The 22,280-nt window shown below is 35.8% G+C and overlaps 2 protein-coding genes across 6 annotated transcripts in view; both read right to left on the bottom strand.

Moving 5' to 3' along the window:
• The window catches only part of SLC9C2 (solute carrier family 9 member C2 (putative)), a 101,847-nt gene extending 90,232 nt beyond the window's left edge, over positions 1-11,615 (bottom strand). Inside the window, exons 1-5 of one of the 5 annotated variants that reach the window (XM_077156998.1) lie at positions 11,447-11,615; positions 10,049-10,151; positions 8,351-8,451; positions 6,791-6,919; positions 99-264 (exon numbers count right to left, since the gene is read on the bottom strand). In XM_077156998.1, the coding sequence (XP_077013113.1) occupies positions 99-264; positions 6,791-6,841 (217 nt within the window). In that variant the 5' untranslated portion in view covers positions 6,842-6,919; positions 8,351-8,451; positions 10,049-10,151; positions 11,447-11,615. Of the gene's footprint in view, positions 1-98; positions 265-6,790; positions 6,920-8,350; positions 8,452-8,611; positions 8,685-10,048; positions 10,357-11,386 lie in introns of those variants that run through there. The other 4 variants (XM_077156997.1, XM_077156996.1, XM_077156995.1 and 1 more) reach the window with 4 other exon arrangements.
• A 2,590-nt stretch (positions 11,616-14,205) lies between these two features.
• ANKRD45 (ankyrin repeat domain 45) overlaps positions 14,206-22,280 on the bottom strand; it is a 61,993-nt gene continuing 53,918 nt past the window's right edge. The window contains exons 5-6 of the mRNA XM_077157000.1: positions 20,483-20,621; positions 14,206-17,591 (exon numbers count right to left, since the gene is read on the bottom strand). Coding sequence (XP_077013115.1) covers positions 17,557-17,591; positions 20,483-20,621 — 174 coding nt within the window. The 3' untranslated portion in view covers positions 14,206-17,556. The remainder of the gene's footprint in view (positions 17,592-20,482; positions 20,622-22,280) is intronic.

Consider the following 22,280-nt stretch of genomic DNA (forward strand, 5'->3'; position numbering starts at 1 on the left):
CCAAGAAAATAAATGGCATGTATGTATAATACCTGCTCTTCTTGCATAATTTGTGCAAGAAAATATAATCTCCAAGATGAGAGAAATAAATGACATACCAATATTTTTCAGTGAATTCACAGAATGAAGAGGATCAGTAACGCCAAGAGTAATGCTAAAAAGTAGGCAAGATTGCAAATCCCACGATTCTTTATTAAATTCCAGAACCACATATCCAATTAAGATGGATGTTGTACAAAAGCTAATGATTCCAGTCAATAAGACCTGTGAAACCAAATCATAACACAGTATTAGATTGAACATCTGAAGATGGCATGACTGCATTTACTTTCATCCTAAAAGCACATTTTGACTATATATTTTGTAAAATTATTCTGGAAGTTTACTTTAAAAGGTATTCTGGTTTAACTTCCTGCCACAAAGAAGCCATCCCTCTCAAACAAATGTGATTCTATCTTGTTACTATGAGAGTTAAATAGTTCTCAATATCAAAATTTCTTAAAATGGAACACCTGAAAAGACAGCCTATAGAATGGGAGAAAATACATACACACACACACACACACACACACACACACACATATACACATGATGGAATTTTACTGAGCCATAAAAAGGAATGAAGCTCTGATACCTGATACAACATGAATGAACCTTGGCAACATCATATTGAGTGAAATAAGCCAGATTTAAAAGGACAAAGATTTCACTTACATGAAATACATAGAATAGCAAATTCATGGAGGCAGAAAGTAGGTTACAGGTTTCCAGTGGCGCGGGATGGAATAGGGTAGTGATAGGGAGTGTACTGGTCAGGGTTCCAAAATCAATAGGAGATAGTGTGTGGGTGTGTTTGTGTGCATGTGTGACTATTAAGAGATTATTTATAGGATTGGCTCACATGAATATGGGGGATTGGTAGGTTTGAATTCTGTTGGGTTGGGCAGGCTACAAGTTGGAAACTCCATGAAGGTGAAAATGAATTTCCTAGGAGAAGCTGGCTGGCTAAGTAGAGATAGAAATTCTTCTTTTTGACTGCTACAGTTCTAACATTAAAGCCTCCAATTAATTGGATGAGGAGACCATATCATTGCTGCAGGCAATCTCCTTTGTTAACTGTAGAGGTAGTCAGCCATAGATGCAATCAACTGTCTAATGATTTAAGTCCATCTACAGCATATCCTCACAGTAACAAGTATCCCAGTTCTTGCTGGACAAACAACTGGACACCATATTCTAGCCAAATCGACACATGAAATTGCCCATCACAAAGAGTTATAGCTTAATGGGTACAGAGTTTGTTTGGGATGATGAAAAAGTTTTGGTAATTGATGGGTGATAGCACATATTGTGAATATAATTAATGTCACTGAATTGTACACATGAAAGTGGTTAAAATGGGATATTTTGTACTATATATATATGTGTATGTATATATTGCCATAATAATTTTTTAAATTACTATTTTGGGCACTTAGATTCTGGAATTATATATAGTACATATACATGCACATGCATGTGTATTCTTGTTCTTTGAGGAAATTTTCTACATGAGTCTTCATTAATTTCTTCCATTTGTTTTTATTTTTTCTGGAACTAACATTAGTTGAATGTTAGCTCACATATTAAGCCTCTAATTTTCTTATCATTTCTCATTTTGTACCTCTGCATTTTCTCCTAGTTTTTGTGAAATATACACATCTTTCCCATCTAGTCCTTTTAGTGAATTGATTTATTTCAACTATCTTATTTTCAATTTTTTAAAATTTCTTTCTGGTACTTGTTTCTTTTCATAGTATCATGTTCTTATTTCCTGGAGCTTTACTTCTGAAAGGCCAGTTTGCTTTTGGAAGTTTTCTTCTGTCCTTATTTTTATCAATTGATTTTTGAACATCAATTTTTATCAAATGATTTTTCCATATCTATTGAGATAATCAATTAGCTTTTCTTCTTAATTCTCCTAATAACATGAAGAACAGCAAGAGATTTTTTTAATGTTAAATCAACCTTGCAGTTCTGAGATAAATAAAACTTTGTCATGCTTCCATTTTTCATATATTACTGGATCATTGAGCCAATATTTTGTATAGGATTTTTTCAACTATATTCATGAGTAAAATGGCTCCTAATGTTTCTTTCCTTCATTATTCTTGTCTAGAATTTGATAAAGGTTAAACAGTTCTTATGAAATAAATGTAAGAGGGTTTCCCCTTTTACTCTTGTCTTTAAGACATAGGATTAGAGTTATCTTTTATACTGAGTGATAGATTTGTGTTTTAAACAGTCTGGAAGATTGTGGGAAGATGGTAGAGTAGGAAGCTCTAGGAATCAGCCCCTTCACCGGAACAACTATTACACAGGCCAGAACTGTCTGAAATTATTTCAAAACTCTAGAGTCCAGTAGGACATTGTGCAGCCTCCAAGGAAGAGCAAGAGAAAGAGGCTAGTGAATGACAGTAAATATCAGTAAACTGCTCTCTTTATGCAGCAGTTGCCGCTACCCATCAACCACTCTCCTGGCAGGCAGCAGTGGGATTCAGCTTCTGACATAGCTGGTGCCAGAAAGGGACATAAAAATCCAGTTTCCTAAGAAGGGGGTGGGGGGTAGGGTGGGCAGCACAGTTCTGAACACTGCTTTAGATTTAGCTACTTCAGATCACTGCAATCCTGGCTCTGAGGGTGGTCGTTGATGGAATCTGCCCCAGACAAAGGTGGCAGAAGATACTTGGATGGTATACTTCCTCAGAGCTGTAAAGGGCAGTTGAAGAGCTGTGTTTGCTGATCAAGAAAGTACAGCTTTGGGGAGCCATGGAAGAAACTCCCTTCCCAATACAGTTTAGAGCCTCCTGGCACTACCTTTGCAGGTCCCTAGCCTTGATCCTGCTGGGAAAGTTAGGAAACTCCTCTCCCCAAGTGCCCTGGTTCCAGAATTTGCCATCCAGGCAAAAGCAGCTTGAGAGCGCCAAAGTAGCTAAGAAATAATAGAGGCAGGAGGCCCGGGGCAAAGGCTTATCTGCTTTAAGTCCTGTAGTAGAACACCTGGGAGAGGGAGATGTTCTATTTCCTGAGAAGTATGGGAGACATTTAAACTACTGTACAGAGGGGAGCTGCTAAGGTCACTAACAAGCACAAGCCCATGCATGACAAGTCACAGGCCCAGAAAAGGCAGGAAGGACCCTGCACCTTACTTTCACCTTGAGCTGATCTTCCTGATAGGAGGGCTAAATTCTCCTGGAGAGCAATAGCTAATACAGAGCCAATTTGCAAAGGCAGTGAAAGGTGTTTTTTGCTTTGATTTGCTTGGTTTTGTTAGCTCCTGACAATCAAAAACAATCTCTGTCATATCACCAGCTGGATGCACCTTAAGAAACAGACATCTCAAGGAATAAATCACAGAGTTTACATTTCAAAATATTAAAATGTACAGTGCAACAAAAGATTATGAGACAAAGAAATATGAAATGGCCCATCCAAAGGAAGAGGGTAAAAATCCAGAATTTAGAACGTATGTGGAACCACTAAAAGAATTCTACTATTTAGAAATCTAGTAATTTTGGCTGCATGTAACAGAAAACACCACTTAGAGCATCAATAATTGAAAGGATTATTTTTCTCAGGTAATCATAAATTCAGAATAAGTAACAGTATGCTACTATGGTAGCGCCTCAATGTCACCAAGAACCTAGGATCTTTTTCTCTTTCTACTCAACCATCCTTAATGTGTATCCTTATGTCCATCACTTCACAATCTCAAAATGGATACTCCTCCTTCAGCCTCCATTGGAGGGCTCCAGGCACAAAGAGAGGTCACAACAAAGGGCACATACCTGCTGATTTTGCTCCCTGGTTAAGGGCTTTTTAAAAACTTTATATAGCAAAACTCTGTACACATTTCATTGACTAAACTGAATTCTGAGGCTACCACAGCTGTCAGGGATTTGAGAAATGTAGTATTTTATACTGGGTCCACTGCCATACCAAATAAAAATTAGTAAGTTTCTGTTAATGAGAAAGTGAAAAGGCATATTGTATAAGGCAATCAGCAATGTCTGACCCACACACAAAAAAACGGAGCATAAAACTTTTAAACCAGCAGAAGGAAAAAAGGTTTAAAGAAAACTGAATCAATATATTTGATTGGCAAAAGAAGAAAAAAATGAGGAAAAGGAACAGAAAAGCTATTGAATACAAGCACAAAATAATATATGAGAAATAAATACTCATCTATTTATTTTGGGTTTTTAAAGTTAATTTTTTCTAGTTTACATTGATTATATCTTTTCCATATACCATCCCATTCTCAACACCTTGCAATGTTGACATTCATTTGTTCTCCTTCATACAAAAACATTCTTATATTTATACATTTAGTCATTGTCCACTCTAAGCTTTGCTAAGCTATATTGTCCCGGCCTTTATCCTCTCTTTCCTTCTGGTGTCATACATGCCCCCAGCCCTCCTCCCTCAACCATACTCACACTCAGCTTTGTTAAATGTGCTTGCAATTTGTGCAGGCTTCAGACAGTATAGTGTTATCCATTTCTGGATCTTCACAATACTGTTGATCATTCTGTACTCCTTCAGCATCAGAATGCCCAAACTCTACCCTCCTTCTGTCTCCTGATAACCTGTGTTCTCAACTTTAAATCTCAAAATTCACTCATTAATGTTAGTTCATATTAGTGAGACCATATAATATTTGTCCTTTTGTTTCTGGCTAATTTCCTTCACATAACATCTTCAAGGTTCATCTACGTTGTTTCATGCCTCATGACTTTATTCTGTCTTACAACTGCATAATATTCCATTGTATGTACATACCGCCGTTTGTTTAGCCACTCCTCTGTGTATGGACATTTGGACTGTTTTCATTTCTTGGCAATAGTGAATAATGCCTCTATAAACATCTGTGTGCAAATGTCCATTTGTTTCCTTGCCTTCCGTGTAAAGTTATTTTTAATATACATGCAGTAAAATTCACTTCATTTAGTATGTAGTTTTATGAGTTTTGACAAATGCATACATCATGTAACCACCACGATTAAGGAAAAAAAAAAAACTAGATCCATCAGCCTAAAACATTCACTCATAGTGATAGTTTTGCCCTTTCCAGAAGGTTTATGAATGGAATTATAAACACATAGCCTTTTTTTTTTTTTTTTTTTTTTTTTTTTTTTGGTATGGGCAGGCACTGGGAATCGAACACAAGTCTCCAGCATGGCAGGCGAGAACTCTGCCTGCTGAGCCACCATGGCCCACCCTAAACATATAGCCTTTTGAGTCTGGCTTCTTTCTCTTAGCATAATGCAACTGAAATTCTTCCATTGGTGTCTATCAATACTTCATTCCTCTCTTATTCCTGAATAATATTCCATTTTAAGGATGTGCCACAATTTGTCCATTCACCAGGTGAAAGACATTTGGGTTGTTTCCAGATTTTGATATTATGAATAAAACTACTATAAAGATTTGCATAGAGGCCTTTGTGTGAACATAAGTTTTCATTTCTCATGGGTAAATATATAGAAGCAGAATTTCTGGGTCATATGGTATATGTGTAATTTTATGGGAAACTGTCAAATGTTTTCCCAAAGTAGCTGAACCATTTTGTATTTTCATTAGCAATGTATGAGAGTTTCAGTTTCTCTACATCCTCACCAGCACTTGTTATTACTAGGTTTGTTGTGGTGGTGGTTGTTGTTGACATTCTAATAGGTGTGTAGTGGTAGCTCTTTGTGGTTTAAATTTGTTTACTCTAATGACTTATGATGTTGAACATTTTTCCAAGTGCTTATTTCCTATCCATAAACCTGCTTTAATGAAATTTCTGCTCAGAGCTTTTTTTGGGGGGGGGGGGGGGGAAATGCATGGGCCAGGAATCAAACCCAGGTCTCCCACATGGTAGGCAAGCATTTTACCACTGAACAACCCATTCTAAATCTATTTTTAATCACAGTAAATATTAATGTACTAAAACCAGTTTTTATTTCCAAAGAGATTCTCAACTTGGATAAAATAACAAAGTCAAATTGTATATTATCAATAAGATATCTAAGCATAAGAACAACAAAATTTTGAAAGGAAAAGGATGATATACAAGCAACACTATCTGATCACAATATAAGAAAAATCATAATAAAAAGCCATATTTGAACATTTTAAAACAACTTCTAAATAATTAATGGACCAAATAAAAATAGTAAATTTTATAATTGGATGATAATGAAAACAAAATCAAACCAGGTGGGTGCAGCTAAAGACATACTTATAGGGAAATTTAAAACATTAAATACACAGAATAGAAAAGAAAAAGGCTAAAAATCAACTAAATATCCAACTCAAGATGTTAGAAAAGTTACAACAGGGTAAATTAGGTTGATGCTATTACGCTCAACACAAATTTTAGAATATTCCAATTTGTAACGAATGAAAGATAATCTCCAAGGCAGTAAAAGCAAAAGAAGTAAGATGTTCATTGAAAGGACCAATAAAATAGTCTGGCAAACAAGATTAAGAATAAAAAAAAAAGGATGGAAATAAAACAATCCTAACAGTGAAAACAGGGACTAATTTACAGATACAGTCAAGATGAAGTCAGATGTAGGATTAGCAACCAGGTGCTGCCATTTATCAGTCTTGTGACCGCTAAGGATCTTCACATAAAATGGAGATGATATTTATTCAGCGCCTACTCAGAGCAATCACTCAGCAAACGGTAACCCCTCTCACTTTCTTTAACTACAGAATAAGGAGAGTAAACTGACTAAAAATGGGAGATTTATGTTCTTACCTGCCAAAACACATTCTTGAGGATATAAAAATCCACGTCCAAAGCAGCCATAAATATAATTAAAGGTAGAAAATAACAATAAAGTGAAAAGCTTGGGGTTCTTAGAAGAGGGTAGACAATTTTGTGAATCTAAAGAAGCAAAGGCAAATAAGAAAGTTAGTTTGCTGCCATTTTCAAGTATTAGAAATTAGGTTGATGCTATTAAAATTGACATAAATTTTAGAATATTCCAGTTTGTAACTAATGAAAGATAATCTACAAGGCAGTCCTGGCGGTCTCGTAGTACATTTATTAATCTACCCATCCAGGCAGGTTATTTATATGGTCCTCTATTCACTCCAGATAATTGGGTATTTTTGGGTTACATGAACATTGCTTGTGTTAAATAACCAGCGTTTTCCAAAGCGGTAATCTCACCATTGATGATCGCTGAAATGATTTTAAGTGGATGACTTAGCTTGGTAAGTATTTTTTTTATTTAACTATAAGATATTTATTTTAATGTGCACTGGGGAGCTTGAACAGATTACAATTTCACAGCAATTTGCTTAGGATTTTAAGGTCTTTAAATAAGTCAAACAGGGAAAAATAATATATAGGTAATAGTTCAAATTGTGTATACAGGGCATAAATCATGAAGGTTGAATACAGAGAATAGAAAACACTTACAGCAACCATTATTGGTGCTCTATAAATATTCACTCCTTAAAAGTATATTTTGGCCCTTTAATCTTCATTACTTAACCTTTCTGTGCCTCAGTTTCCTCATGTGTAAAATGGGAATAGAATAGCTACTCTATTATGAGGATAAATGAATTAACTCGAGCTGAGCTGTTATGAAGATAAAAGAATTAACTTGAATTAATAAGGAGTTAATAAATTAAAACAAAGTCCTTAAAAGGGAAAACAGAGCAAATGCCCCAAAATGTTTAGTAGTAATAGTATTTCAGAAGAATGACAAAAGGCTTTTACAGTCCTAGATATGTAAAGTATTATCTCAGTTTTTAAAAACTAAAGGAATTGAGTGGAGACAAATTGTTATTGATCACATTGCTATGCATTTGAAACCAAGAGTTAATAAGTAAATAAACCAATGAAAAATTTTTCTTGCATCTATATTATACATTATGTGATCAATGTTTTACATTTAATCTGGTAGTTAGAAAAGAAGAACCATGCCTTGTCTTGAAAATAACCATGACTTGTCATGTAAATATACTCTTATAGCTAGGATCTCTACAGGTGTTAGAGAGAACCAGAGAATAGCAGCCAGTGTAATATGTAGGGGAGGAATTATAAGAGCAAGGCTCCAAAGGCAGATGGTGAAGACGACAAAAATGAAGTAAAAATTTCCAAATTAGTGCTTTATCTTAAGCTTCTCTGATGATATGTCTCCTTTACCAGGCAATTTCTCATTTTCAAGATTTTTAATACTAGATTCAATTTTTCAAGTAACTGCTCACATAAAGAAGTCCATACATTCAGGGATAAGGCTGAGAGTGGATCTCAGTTTGGTCTTCGTATTTTATTTTATTCTCTAATTTATTGCATATACAATACCTCAATAAAATTATAGGCCAGTTGTCCCAGCACAAATCCTGATAGAGAAAGAATTGTCAGGACAAGGACTTGAGAATTCTTTATGGACGCCTTCAAAAATCCTAAAGAAATTCACGTGTTATTTAGACATAATTCACAGTTTCAAAACATTTTAAGCAATATTTTCTTTCCCTAGTTATTAAATTTTAAACTTCTTTTGAGTGTCATATTATTATAGTAACTGATAGCTATTATAAATATTATCTCAGTATAAAATGTTACCTTTTAGTATAACATTCTCTCAGTTTAAAATTCTTTTAAGACACACAAAATGAAACATCTCTCACTGGTGAATCTGGAAAACACAGAAGTTCCAAAAGCCTCCTATTTGCCCACCCAATGGCATATTGGGATCACTGTCTAGGGATCTTACCTATGGATCTAACAGTGAAAAATTATGAAATTTTTCTACATAGTGCATTTTATATACATAATTACTCATCCTAAATTACAACAACATATGTTCTATGGTTTTCCCTGAAGCCAGAAATATTTTTAACTGAACTCCAACCATAAGCGGAAACTGCCTGCACCATACAAGGAAAAAGAGACACTTTCTAGTCTCTATATGCATTTGTTTCTGTTCTTGAAACACTCTAATCTATTCAAGATTATTCAGTTCATTCCCTCAGAGACAATATATAAATTATAATCCAATTAATTTATGCCTGGGACAAGATTCACTGGTAGTCCAGCTTCTGCATTTTCTGTCCTGATATGTATCAAGCCAATTCAGTAAAATATTTGTTTAATATTTCTTATGAGTAAGACCAGATGAAGAAATGTTTCTCAAACCATTTCTCCAATGTCCTTTACTGCTGGAGCGCTTGTCTCTTTGAACTATAAATATCCAGAACTAGTGAATTTCATGGTACCAAAAGGGACCAAAATCATTAGTGGATAGTTTAAAGACCACCCCAACCTAGTGAAATCAATTTTACTCCCTGATAACTTGACTAAAATTGAAGAAGTTATTTGCATGTATTTGCTTCATTGTTTGTTTGTTTATACTCTTCTAGTTCCAGAAAGAATTTTAGGGCAGCTGACATTTTCCTCAAATAAATTTTCTTTGACAGGGTACTATAATAACTAGCACTGTTACAGAATAAAGCATGTGAATTTTTAATATTCATTTTATCTACATAAATATCATTCACAGTACCGATAGAATTCTTAATCATTGTTTCAGAGGCTCCGCTTCGGGAAGCCTTTCCTAATTCCCCCTCTCTGGGGTGCTAGCGTAACTTCCAGGAAGAAAATGTAGTCAAAAACCATAATAGAATGGTCAAAATTGATGAAGCCAACTACATAAATTGTGACTCATAGCCTGGATTCCACTTGCCTACTTGCCTAATCCCAAATATTTTGGTCAGCCTAGACTTGGCCAGGCAGGCAGTATAAAGGCTCTCCTTCTTCCTTGTTACCAGAGAATCTTGACCATACCTTTATACTTGTACTTATCACATTGCATTGCAATTATCTGTCTGCCTGTCTCCCCCATTAGAAGGCCCCTTGAGATTAAGGGCTGTCTAAATCTCCTGATATCCTCAACATCTACCACACTGCTGTGTTCAGCAAATGTTACTGAATAAAGGAACATGGTAGAGATGCTACTCATATCAAATGAAGTTAGACTAACAGCATTCATTTCCATCTTACCATTTCATTGGGACCCTTCTTTTAATGTAGTTGAAATCACTTTCTGCACTAACGAAAGCTTCAGAGCACGGAGCAGAGATGAGATTTAAAAACAATCACCTACCTCCAAAAACAATAGTGGAAAATACAAGCATTATGAAATGTGTCTCTAAAACAGGGTAGTCAGCTGACCTCCCGCAGAGTAAATCAGGTCTCGTCCCTTCTCTTTGTATCCAGAAGGAAGAGTTCATTTTTGCCTCGGCTTTTCCAGTCCTAACTTGAATTCATATGTGAGTTCTTCACTGACACTTTCAGCACTACAGACTAATCTGTTTTAATGTGCAAAAGAAAAAAAATGAGACCTGCCAGGATCCAATTCATCCCCACTCTATGTAAAACTGTACCATATTCAGATCTGAACACATTTCTTCTTGCCATAGGGCACATATTAATACCTCCAATTCTACCCCTTGCTCCAAGAGCAGATCATTGGAACATTAGCAGCAGTGTGTTTCTTCCTCGTGCTCTACATGTGTATGTGGCGGGGGTCGGGGGTGGAGATGTATGGGTTGTTGCATTACCGTTGTAATGATATGGCAATGTGTTTGCCTTCCCCATTGGACTGTGAGCTCCTCAAAGGCCATGGCTGGATATTAATTTTCTGTAAGGCTATGCACATAGTAGGTACTTCATAAATATTTGATGAACTCTTTGAGGAGGAAAGAGACAGGATAAATGTTCCTGGTGCTCCATGGGTACAAAACATTGTAGAATTCCTTTTTTACTACTCCAACCCCATTCTCCCTTTTTCCCTCTCTCAGACCCCTTCAAAATCCAAAATAGGAAATAAAGTCAAAGTTGAGTCACACAAGTGAAGGCTGGGGGTGGGGTGGGGGTGAGTAACCTAAAATAAACAAAAAAGGACTAAAGCTGAGGTTTGATCATATGGTGCCTTTGAGTGAATGAGAAAAAGTCCCCAATCCTTAGAGCAATACAGCCTGACAACAGGGCACATGGCTTGGCAAGTGATTAGCAGGCTGGATTTCAGCCCCAGTACCCCGCCTCAGCTAATGCCCTCTGTAGGACATGACTTGTACAAGTCTATGGGATGGTCCTGAGAAGGATTTTTTTTCTGTTTATTTCTCCTTGTATCTAGCCTTAACATAAAAACTCCTGAGGTATCCCCAACAATATTTAGAGCTCGTCTTTTGTCCCTTGTTTTGTACTTGTTTGTTCTACAGATCAGAATGATTCTGATGTGAAGCAGGGAGTGGGCCAGAAATAAGATTCAAAATGCTTAATCTTCAAATCACTTCAACTGTTTCCCAAGCAGCCCCTCAGCCCCTGGCATCTTCAAACCCTGGTATCCCTGCTTGTAATCATAGCATCACCCGCAAATCAAGCTCCTCTTCAAACTACCAAGACCAGTGATATCTCCTTCCAAGCCTAAGCTGGTTCCGAGTTGAAACGAAGATGAAGGCTCTTGAAAACAAAGAACCAAAACTCAGCTCTGCATCCGTTTGCCAGGGAGAGTACTGCCAACTGACCGTCACACCGAAAGCCGTGCTCAAGCCTACTTCCCATTGGTTTCCTGCCAACTTGCTTCATTCTGATTGGCTACATTTATTATCCCCACCACCAATCCAGAAGAAGCTAAGTAATTCAGTTCCAAGGAACCTTGTGCTTCTTAATGTTCGAGTTGTGTCCACACCCATAACCGTTTTAACTGTTTTTTTCATTGCCTGATATGAACTGAAATAGTCGAAGATATTGACCATATAGACAGAACCTCCCTCTATATGTTTTGAATATACTCTTACTTTTCTTTCCCCAACCCTATCCAGTTGGGGAGAGTGTCTAATCTTCTTCAATGCTGCCCTGTCTCCTCTCTTTTTTTTCAATTCATCCTTCTCCATTTTCTCTTTGTTGTTGTTGTGGTTGGTTGGTGGGTTGTTTTACATCGGCAGGTGCCGGGAACCAAACCCTGGTCTCTGGCATGGCAGGCGAGAACCCTGCCTACTGAGCCACCGTGGACCGCCCTTTTCCTTTTTTTTTTCTGTCTCCTTCCTTTTCATTCTTTTTCACTCCCACTTCCCTCCCAAACACTGATTTGTCATCGGCTTTTGATTCTTTATTAGAAAAAAACAACGCCATCCATTCTTCACAGGATGACAAATGCAGCCTAGATTCTTTGATGCCCAACATACATTTTTGTCTCAAATCCTCACTAAAATAATACAGTATAAATATTAAATGAATATAATTCATAAATTTATAATTTGCTTTCAATGAAGAGCTCTTTTATGACAATGAGATCTTGCCCTCTCATTCTTATGTCACCACTAATCAAGGTTGTTGCATATATTCTTCCCCAGGGCACCAAAAATAATATTACAGTGGCAAGACTGCTCAATCAATTATCAGTATTCTCTACTACTACGTATCAAGGAACTGTTGACAATGAAAGTCCCAATTCCTACATGACTTGAGTTTCAGTTGACAGCTCCATGCCTGTCCCTGACTGTAACACTCATGATCAGCACCCAAACACCATCCCCTAAAATATTCACTTTACACCAAGGGGGCTTGTTCTTGAACAACTGTGTGTGTGTGTGTGTGTGTGTGTGTGTTTAAGTCACTGGGCCCATCCCTACCATAAATGGCAGGGATATTTTAAAAAAAACACAACAACCAAAAAATGAAAGTTGTCTTAGAACAACTTCTCAGGTTCTCTCACTTTTCCATCCTGTCCTTATTTAACAATCCCAGTTACTGTACGTTACCCTTTCTCCCATTTTCATCTTCACCTTACCTATCCTTATCTTCACCTTATCACCTTACCACCTCAAATCATTTTGAATGATGCCCTTCCTAGTTCTGTATAGTTGCAGTCTAGTCAGGCTTATCTGATTCACCTATGCCCAAAGGAGTGATACTAGCAGTTTTAAATCCAAAATTCAGATCCTGCATAGCTTTTAGTAAAATCTCCATACTTCAGGGAAAACTTGGACAAAATTCACTAGGAGTCAGCTCTAGGTTATATATATAGTTCTGAGAGCTAGCAATAACTAAAAGAGAAGATCAAATTCCTCTACCTTACAAGCTTTTCCATATAGTTTTTTTAAAAAGCATTAATATTATATTTCACCATTTTAGGAAAAATCAGATGAAATATACTTTAGTAGCTTTGGGGAGCTGAGGGACAGAATGCTACCTAGCATATATCTCCCCAACCTTGTCTTTTGAAAACAGACTGTACTGACTGAGATAGCCATATAACAGGTTGGTTAGTCATAGTTCTCTATTCCTAGGGGAATATTCCTAGGGGAACATTATGATGATTAGTTAGGGTGGGCATATGACTCAGACAGGACCAACTGGATGATTTCTTAGGTTGATAGACGCCATTATTGAGAGAGAGCTGTTCTCTTTCCAGTGGGTTGACACACTATTATTATGACTGCCTAAAGCAGTTAGAGGCCATCTTCTTAGCTGCATAGAGAAAGCCCATCTACAGTCTGAGAGATTCTATAAGGCACGACCTTAGATATTTCTGAGGTCTTAAATGAGTACAATCCCATCCTGGATTTAATCTTTTCCCAAAAGCCAGTTCTTAGTTTGAAAACATTTTGCTGTCAAAAGAAGTTAGGTATGAGAAACAATTTTATTTTGAAACCTAGTAAGTACTAGCTACTTTATATTTCTTTTAAATTGTATTTGAAAACTGAACTGTTCCTTTTCAGCACATCTTTCTCCTCTCACATTTTACTAGAAAGAGCCAGGTGGCCTTTGAGCACTCTGCCTGGAAATACCCTGAGCAGGATCACTGTGTTAATTACCTACAAAGGCAGCAAAACAATTACATAATGTTATTTATAGGACAATATTACTACCATCACATAACAAGGACCTTTTTTCTCCACCTTCCAATAACATATTCATCTCTTTTCTACAGATTCCCACTAATAGCTAACACTCTACTTCAAGCCCTGTGGCTTTCACTAACATTTTCCTCTAGGCCCTTTTGGCAGTTTCTGTTTACCGTCCAGTCCTAAAGCCAATACCACATATTTTAGATTTTCTTATGTCAACTTCTTACTTCCAGGTTCCAAAATGTGTACCTTATCTATCGCTACATAACAAATATAACACAAAACTGAGTAGCTTAAAACATCAACCATCATTTATTTGGCTTACAAATCCACAGTTTTGGCAAGGCTCAGAAAAGAAGATTTTCTTTCTGTTCCATACAGATCAGCTGGGGTGGCTTGACTGAAGGGTCCACTTCCAAGATGGTTCACACATATGACTGGCAAGTTGATGATGCTTGCTAGCTGACAGCTCAGGCAGGCCCATGGGCTGGGGCCTCAGTTCCTTTCCATGTGGACCGCTCCATGGGCTGCTTTGCCTTCCACATGGCTGGTTTCCAAGAGCAAGCATCTCAAGAGAACTAGGTGGAAGCTGCACTGTCTTTTATGATCTAGCCTTGGAAATCACATAGTGTCACTTCCAATGTAGTCTCAGGCCTGCCCAAATTCATGGGGAGAGAACACTGACTTCACCTGTCTATGAGAGGAATATCAAAACTACATTGTAAGAAGAGCAAGGGGGATGGAACATATCACGCCGTCTTGGAAAATTCAATCTATCATGTATTATATAAAACATCAGAGTAAATGCCAGACTTCTACAATTCGCAATTATCATGTTAACCTTACTAGGCAATTTGCCTGCTTTAGCAGAGGCTAGAACAGAAGTACTCAAAGCCTGGAACACAGACTAGTTCAAGCTCCTGACAAAAGTTCCATCACACATGGCAAATAAGAAAAATAAATTAAGCAAATAGGCCTGTATAAAGTTTAATGTATTTACCCTAAAGGTAGAGCCTTCTACTGATATTCTATCCTACCTTCTTTTATGTTCTCAAAATGTCTTGTCTTTTATTAAATATAGTGGTAGTAGATAGTTGTTTTCCTAGTGATGTCATATCAATTCCCTTGCTTTAATTTTTTTTACACTTTTCTAATCAATAAAATACAAAAACCTAAAGAACCGCTGGCTAGAAATTCTCATAACATTGAATTTAACTATTGCTTGACAACCTCTCAAATAAATGTGGAGGTTTTCCTGAATTACTAATACATACTCTGAAACAGTGATTACTGTGTGAATGTTAAGAAAAAGTCATGCAACTACCCTTGTTATAGCTCAAACTCAAACCATAATGTCCCAGAAAGGGTATTTTAACTCTCCTATGAATAGATGTATAATTTTAATGCAACAATAGGTGACAAGAGGTCCCATCTCTCAAATAGAGTAAAGTTATAGATCTATAGATATTTTTTTAATGTTCAGATCTTCAAATCACAAGAATCTTTCAAGTGAGATGAATCCCTTGGTAATCACCAGGTTCACATGCTTGAAAAATAATGTGGTATTCAAGATGAAGGCTTGGAAATGAGAAGGTTAGAGGAAAAGCTAGAAATAGAGTCAATATGTGGGGTTTGTGTGTCTTATCTGTTAGAGGGGTAGAAGCTAAAATGGAGATAAGGATTCGGGAGTTATTTATAAAGAGGAACAAAGTGAATGAATGAATAAAGAGGTGACAATTTCTATAACTACAGTAGTTCCAAAAGAAAATTCATTCAACTATTATTTACTGAATACTTATTATCTTATAGGCTCTTAAGATATGAAGACCAATTCCCTCCTCCCAAAAAGGTCACAATTCACGAGGGGAGACAAACATGTAAACAATTAGACATAATATAGTATGAGGCTATTAGCACTATTAGTGTCCCAAAGAAGGAAGAATTAATTCTAACATCAGACATAGGGAGGATTGTGAATTACAGATTATTTTGCTAAGGATCAAGATTGAATTTTGAGAAGTTCTCAAGTTGGGGGCCAGATGAAGAAGAAGAGCTTCTGAAGGAAAAGCAGTTGGTGAGATAGTACGGGAACTATGAAGGCACAGAGGTGCCAATACATAGAGTTTTAAAAAGATAGCATCAGCAAATATAACTGAAGCTGCAAACAGTTTAAAGATAAAAAACTGAAAGATGAATAAAGAGGAAGAGAGGGTTTTATTTTATACTAAAGAGTCTCCAGAAATGCCTTGGTCTTATACAGGAATCTTTGAAATGAAATCCAAGAATACCTCACTAATCACCAGGATCGCATCCCTGGAAAGCATTCAAGATCAAGGCTGGGAAAATACAAACATAGAACAGAAACAACAAAAATGGCACCTGGCCTTCCCCAAATTATTGCAGTGCTTAAGGGTACTGGACTTCTAGCAATATACTGTATTAAGAGAATAGAGCAGACACAGATCTCCTTCTTTGTTCTTCTCAATAAACACCAACTGGATCGAACAGAGAAGGGAGTGAGAGTTACTGCCCTGTTCTTTTGCTTAAGGCAACTGAAACTGAATTACTCAAACAAACAAACAAAAGATCTCAAAACTTAAAAATTTGGACATAAATTATAACAATTTATAACAGATAAATTTTCTCAAAACCATGATTGAGAAAATGTCAATTGACAAGGTATTACTAAATTATGCATCTTTCTCCCCACCCCCACCCCAATAATAAAAAATGAGTTTTCAGGGCAGAACAACAAAGATAAATAAGTCATGAATAACAAAGAATTTAAAAAAAAAAGAAAATCCTATGAAATGTCCCAGAAAGTCACAGAGTACAAGGTTCAGGGACTTTATTAAACTAGAAAGAAAAAAAAAAGATTCATTTCTAAATCACTGATATGCAACCAGCTATGATTTTTAAAATATAAAAAATTTAAAACATAAGCAGAGGAAAAACAACATGGAGTTCAGTTACGATATCTATATTGCCAAAACTACAGAATAGGAGAACCTTCTAAACGTAAAACCAAACATATTTGTGTCCATCAATTTAAATATAGACCATAAAGAAATGAGAGGATTTACTTAAAGATACATCCTTACAGGCATATTATATTTTAGACATAAGAAGTAATAGTTGTATAACCAGAGAACCCTGATCCAAATGAGTTTTAATATTTTCTTGCTCCAGAATGTCATTCCATAAGTTCTTTTTAAGACAAGGAAAACAAATGTTTCTACTAGAAATAGCTAGATATGTCTTGTATTATGGAATTCCTCGGTTGAATGGAAATTTCCTGTCTCAATTACACAGAAAATTACTAGATTCTCTAACTAGTTTCTTAAAATCTCCATTAGGTCCTTGTGAGGAATTCACAACCACATGCTCTCTAGAAGTAGCACCTGGAACTCAAATGGGTTGCCCTTGGGGTTGCAGAGGCAAGGACAGAGAGTCTGGACATAAACATACTGAACAGAGTATCACAAAATAAGGGTGATTCGATTTCATATTAAACATTTTTATAAAACCCCACATTTATTTCTTAACTCCAATTGGCATGAAAAGGTTTTTCTTTATGGATATAGAAGAAAATGTGGCTTTTTACAAAATATATACATTCAGTAGAAGGTACGTCTTGACTTCTTTTCTGACCATGGCTTAGGTTATCACAGATTTGGCACTTTTCACCTGACCTGAAAGGAAGCAAATTTTTAAATAACATTTAATTAGCTTGTGATATGAAACAAAATGAAGGCAGTTTTTAAAACAGTGGGCAGAGAATAAATCAGTATGTTCCAACCTAAATCCACCATTAATTAAGCCCTAGGTTTGCCTTCTTTTTTTAATATCTAAAGCTGTAAGGTAACATTTCCGATATAATCAACATTACTATTCCTAGTTCTGTCACTAACAAAAGTAACTTTGAATAAACTGCTTAACCTCCTTGTTTTCACCTTTTCCATTATCCAAGGAGGGTTAATTCAAAGGTTCCATCTAGATCTAGCATTCTATGAAATGAAGATTCCAAGAGCCTGGAATAGTTGGAGGAGAATAATATAGAGGACCTGGGGAAGAGGCAATTTTTCCTCACAAGTGAGAAGTGAGAGTGGTAGGATTGTTGGGCCAGGTAATGATAGGGGTGGAACAAGGGAGGAATGTGAGACTAATTCAATTTTTAATCTTCTCACTCCTGACCTATATTGGTTTCCTTTTCTCTATTCCTGCTCTCTCTCTAATCCATTTTATAAGGAAGACCAGATTATTCCTAATTAATCCTTCTTCTCTCCTACCAGAAGTCTTTAATGGTACCCCACTGTCCTGAAAATAAAGCCTAAACTCCCTAGCTTACATTGCAGTACTTTTTACGAAATGATCACAAGTTAACTCTCCAACCTTATTTTCTACTATTTCTTAACACAGATTCAGGGAAGGAGTACTCAGCATTTCCTTTTTCCCACATTTGAACCTTTCATCATCATCATACTCCTTTCATCATCACACTATGCTCCAATTCAGGAATTTCCTTCCCACTGAACCTTGTTTATCCACCCTTCCCAGCAATTCCTCTTTCTCTATGAAACTTTCCACTTCAGCTTCTCTGAACATATACAGCACTTGGTTTATCTTTCAGAGTCTGTACATTTTCTACACAAATTGGATGGTAGGCTCCTTAAAGACAAAGGTGGTATCAAGCCTCTGTCTCCTGGTGGGGGGTACCTAGCAGCGTGCCATGTATATGCTCAGTAGATATTATTTATAGATGGCAAGGGATCTTCTCTCACACTAGCTAGACCAGGTTACGTGTCTTAAGCTTTGAAAGCCCACAGTTACTTTTGATAAACATAGAAATTTTAGGTATTTGGCTATTTATATGCAAAAGAATGAAGTTAGACCCCTACCTCACATCATATAGGAAAAATTAACTCAAAATGTATTATAGAACTAAATGGAAGAGAACTAAAACTATAAAACTCTCAGAAGAAACCATAAAAGTATATAAGAGCACATCTTCATGACCTTGGATTAGGCAATGGTTTCTTAGATATGACAGAAAAAGCACAAGTAACAAAATAAAAAATTAGATAAACTGGACTTCACCAAATTAAAAACTTTTGTGTTACAAAGGACATGATTAAGAAAATGAAAAGAAAAATCTACAAAACGGGAGAAGATATTTGCAAATCATATATTGAATAAGGGACTTGTGCCAAGAGTACATTCTTTAACAATTCAACAATATAAAGATAATTTCATTATTAATTATGAATGGCAAAGGATTTGACCGGACATTTCTCCAGAGAGGATATACAAATGTCCAATATCACATGAAAAAATGCTTAACATTATTAGTCATTGGGGAAATGCAAATCAAAATTACAGTGAAGTATCAATTCACACTCACTGGGATGGCTAAAATTAAAAAAAGACAAAATAGCAAACATTGGAAAGGATGTGGAGAATTGGAACCTTCATACATATACTGCTAGTGGAAATGCAAATGGAGCAGTCAATTTAGAAAACATTTTGGCAGTTCCTCAAAATGTTAAACATAGAATTGCCATATGACCCAGCAATTTCACTCCTAGGTATAAACCCAAGAGAAATTAAAATCTAGGACCATGCAAATATTTTTACCCAAATTTCTTAGCAGCATTATTCATGACAGCCAAAAAAGTAGAACCAACCCAAGTGTCCATCAACAGAAAAATGACAAAAAAAAAATTGTATCTATACAATGGAATACTACTCAGCCATAAAAGGTAATGAAGTACAGATATATGCTATGACACAGATGAATTTTGGAAACGTGGTAAGTGGAAAAAGCTAGACACAGAAGGCCACATGTTGTATGATTCTATTCATAGGAAATGTACAGAGCAGACAAATCCATAGAAGCAGAGAGTAGATTTGTATTGCCAGGAGCTTGGAAGAGGGAGGAATGGGACTGCTAATAGGTATAGGGTTTTCTTTGGGTGGGGTGGGGGGGGGGGGAAGATGTAATGAAATGTTCTAAAATTAGAGAGTGGTGAGAGTTGTACAACTCTACAAGTATACTAAAAGCCAAGAAACTGTACCCTTTAAAACAGTAATTTTTTGGTATATGACAATTACATCTCAACAAAGCTGTTATTTAAAAAATCTTAGATATCCTTGCTACCAAGATTCTGATTCATGCACCTTCCCCATTAATAGGACAGTATTCCCATAATAGGTTTTCCAAAAAATATATAGAATTAGGATAGTGAAAAGGCTTTTTCAAATACTGCAATCCTGTCGCTCAGTAGGCTGTCTCTCCCTAATTGAGAATCACTGGTCAAAATCAAGGGCACAGTAAAATTTATAAAATTAAATGACTGATGATGGGTCTAATGTTATGACTAGTAGCAGATATTTCCTAAAGAAAGAGTTCAGTTATTACTATTAATTATTACTAATATTGAAACTAGAGAGCTATGACAGTGGTTAGTGCTTGTAATAATGAAGACTCTAATAGCAATTGTTAAAATCAGAGTATCTCAGCAATAACATTGAATCTAATTTTCATCTTTTCTGACATTCAAACCACTTTTTATCCAAAACTTACGTGGTGTAGCCATTTTTGTGAAAATGGGAGTCATGATAATTTCTAGTTGTTCTTTCTGTTCTAAAAGCTCATTTATGGAAGCATCCAAATGGGTTTCCAGCCACTCATTTTTTGCACGGCATGCAGTGAGGATGGTATTCTAGGAACAGAAATAGAGAATTTACTTTCCACTTATTGCTCAGCCCCAGAATTAAAGGGAGAAATAGACAGTTCTACAATAATAGTTGGAAATTTGAGTACATCACTGTCAATAGTGTGTAAAACATCTAAACAGAAGATCAATAAGGAAATAAAGCTGAATACTATAAACCAATGAATCTAACCAACATATAGAACAGTAGAATACACATTCTTTACAAATGCACATGGTGCATTCTCTAGGATAGGACATAAGTTAGGGCCCAAGAGAAGTCTGAATAAATTTTAAAATATTAAAATCATAAAAATAACCTCTTTGACCACAAAGGAACAAAGCTAAAATTCAGGAAAACTAGAAAATTTATAAATATGTGGAAATTAAACAGCACACTCTTAAATGACCAACTAGTGAATTAAAGGAGAAATTATAAAGGAAATTTGAAAATACATAGAGACAAATGAAAACAAAGACACAATATACGAATGAATATGTGATGCAGCAAAGGAAGTGTTCCTAGGAAATTTTATAGCTATAAATTCCTATACTAAAAAATAGGAAAGCTCTCAAATTAATGGCCTAAATTTACATCTTGAGGAACTAGAAAAACAAGCTCAAAGTAAACTCCCAATTAGGAGGAGAAAGAAAATAATTAAGATTAGAGCAGACATAAAGTTAGAATCTAGAATACAGGTTTCCAGGGGATAGAATGGAGGTAGAGAGAGGGACGCTGATGCTCAATTTATGCAGAATCTCTAATTAGGTAAATGTTTAGAAATGGATAGTGGTGATAGTAGCACATTAGTGGAAGTGTAATTAATAGCACTGAATTATGTTGGTGAATGTCATTGAATGGAGAAGTTTGGGGCCATGTATGTTACTAGAAAGAAAGACAAGGTACTGAATAACATAGTGAATCCTGTTGTGGACAATGGACTGTGGCTAATAGTATAAATATAAGAATGTCCTTTCATGAATTACAACAAATGTACACTATTAAAAGGTAATAATATGGTGGGATAAGGAGAAAATACACCTAATGTAAACTATAGACTATGGTTAACAGTAATATTTTAATATTCTTTCATCATTTGTAACAAAAGTACCATGCAAGGTGTCAACAATAGGGGGTATTCAGAAATGTTTTATTTTTTACATGTAAACCTACAATCTCTCTAATTTAAAACTGTGTAACAATGATTTTTTAAAGAACAGTATGCTAAGTGAAGGAAACCAGAAAAAAAAAAAAACAGACGAGCAAAAAAGAGTAGAGTAGATATAAATGAAATAAGGAATAGAAAAACAATTGAAAACTAAACAAAAAGTTGGTTATTTTTAAAAAATCAATAAAACTGGCAGTTTTAGCCAAACTTCCAAAGGAAAAAAAGAGAAAGATGCAAATAACTAAAATCAGAAAGGAAAATGGTGATATCACTATTGACACTACAGAAATAAATAGGATTAGAAGAGAATATTGTGAACAATTGCATGCCAACAAACTAGATAATCTAGAAGAAATGGAAAATTTCCTAGAAATACATGAATTACCCAAATTGATTAAGAAGAAATAGAAAATATCAGCAAACTTATAAGAAATACAGAGATTGACTCAATAATCAAAACCTCCCACCAAAGAGACAAAAGGGCAGTCACAAACAGATA

The sequence above is a fragment of the Tamandua tetradactyla genome, chromosome 4 (assembly GCF_023851605.1).
Source record: "Tamandua tetradactyla isolate mTamTet1 chromosome 4, mTamTet1.pri, whole genome shotgun sequence".
Classification (NCBI taxonomy): Eukaryota; Metazoa; Chordata; class Mammalia; order Pilosa; family Myrmecophagidae; genus Tamandua; species Tamandua tetradactyla.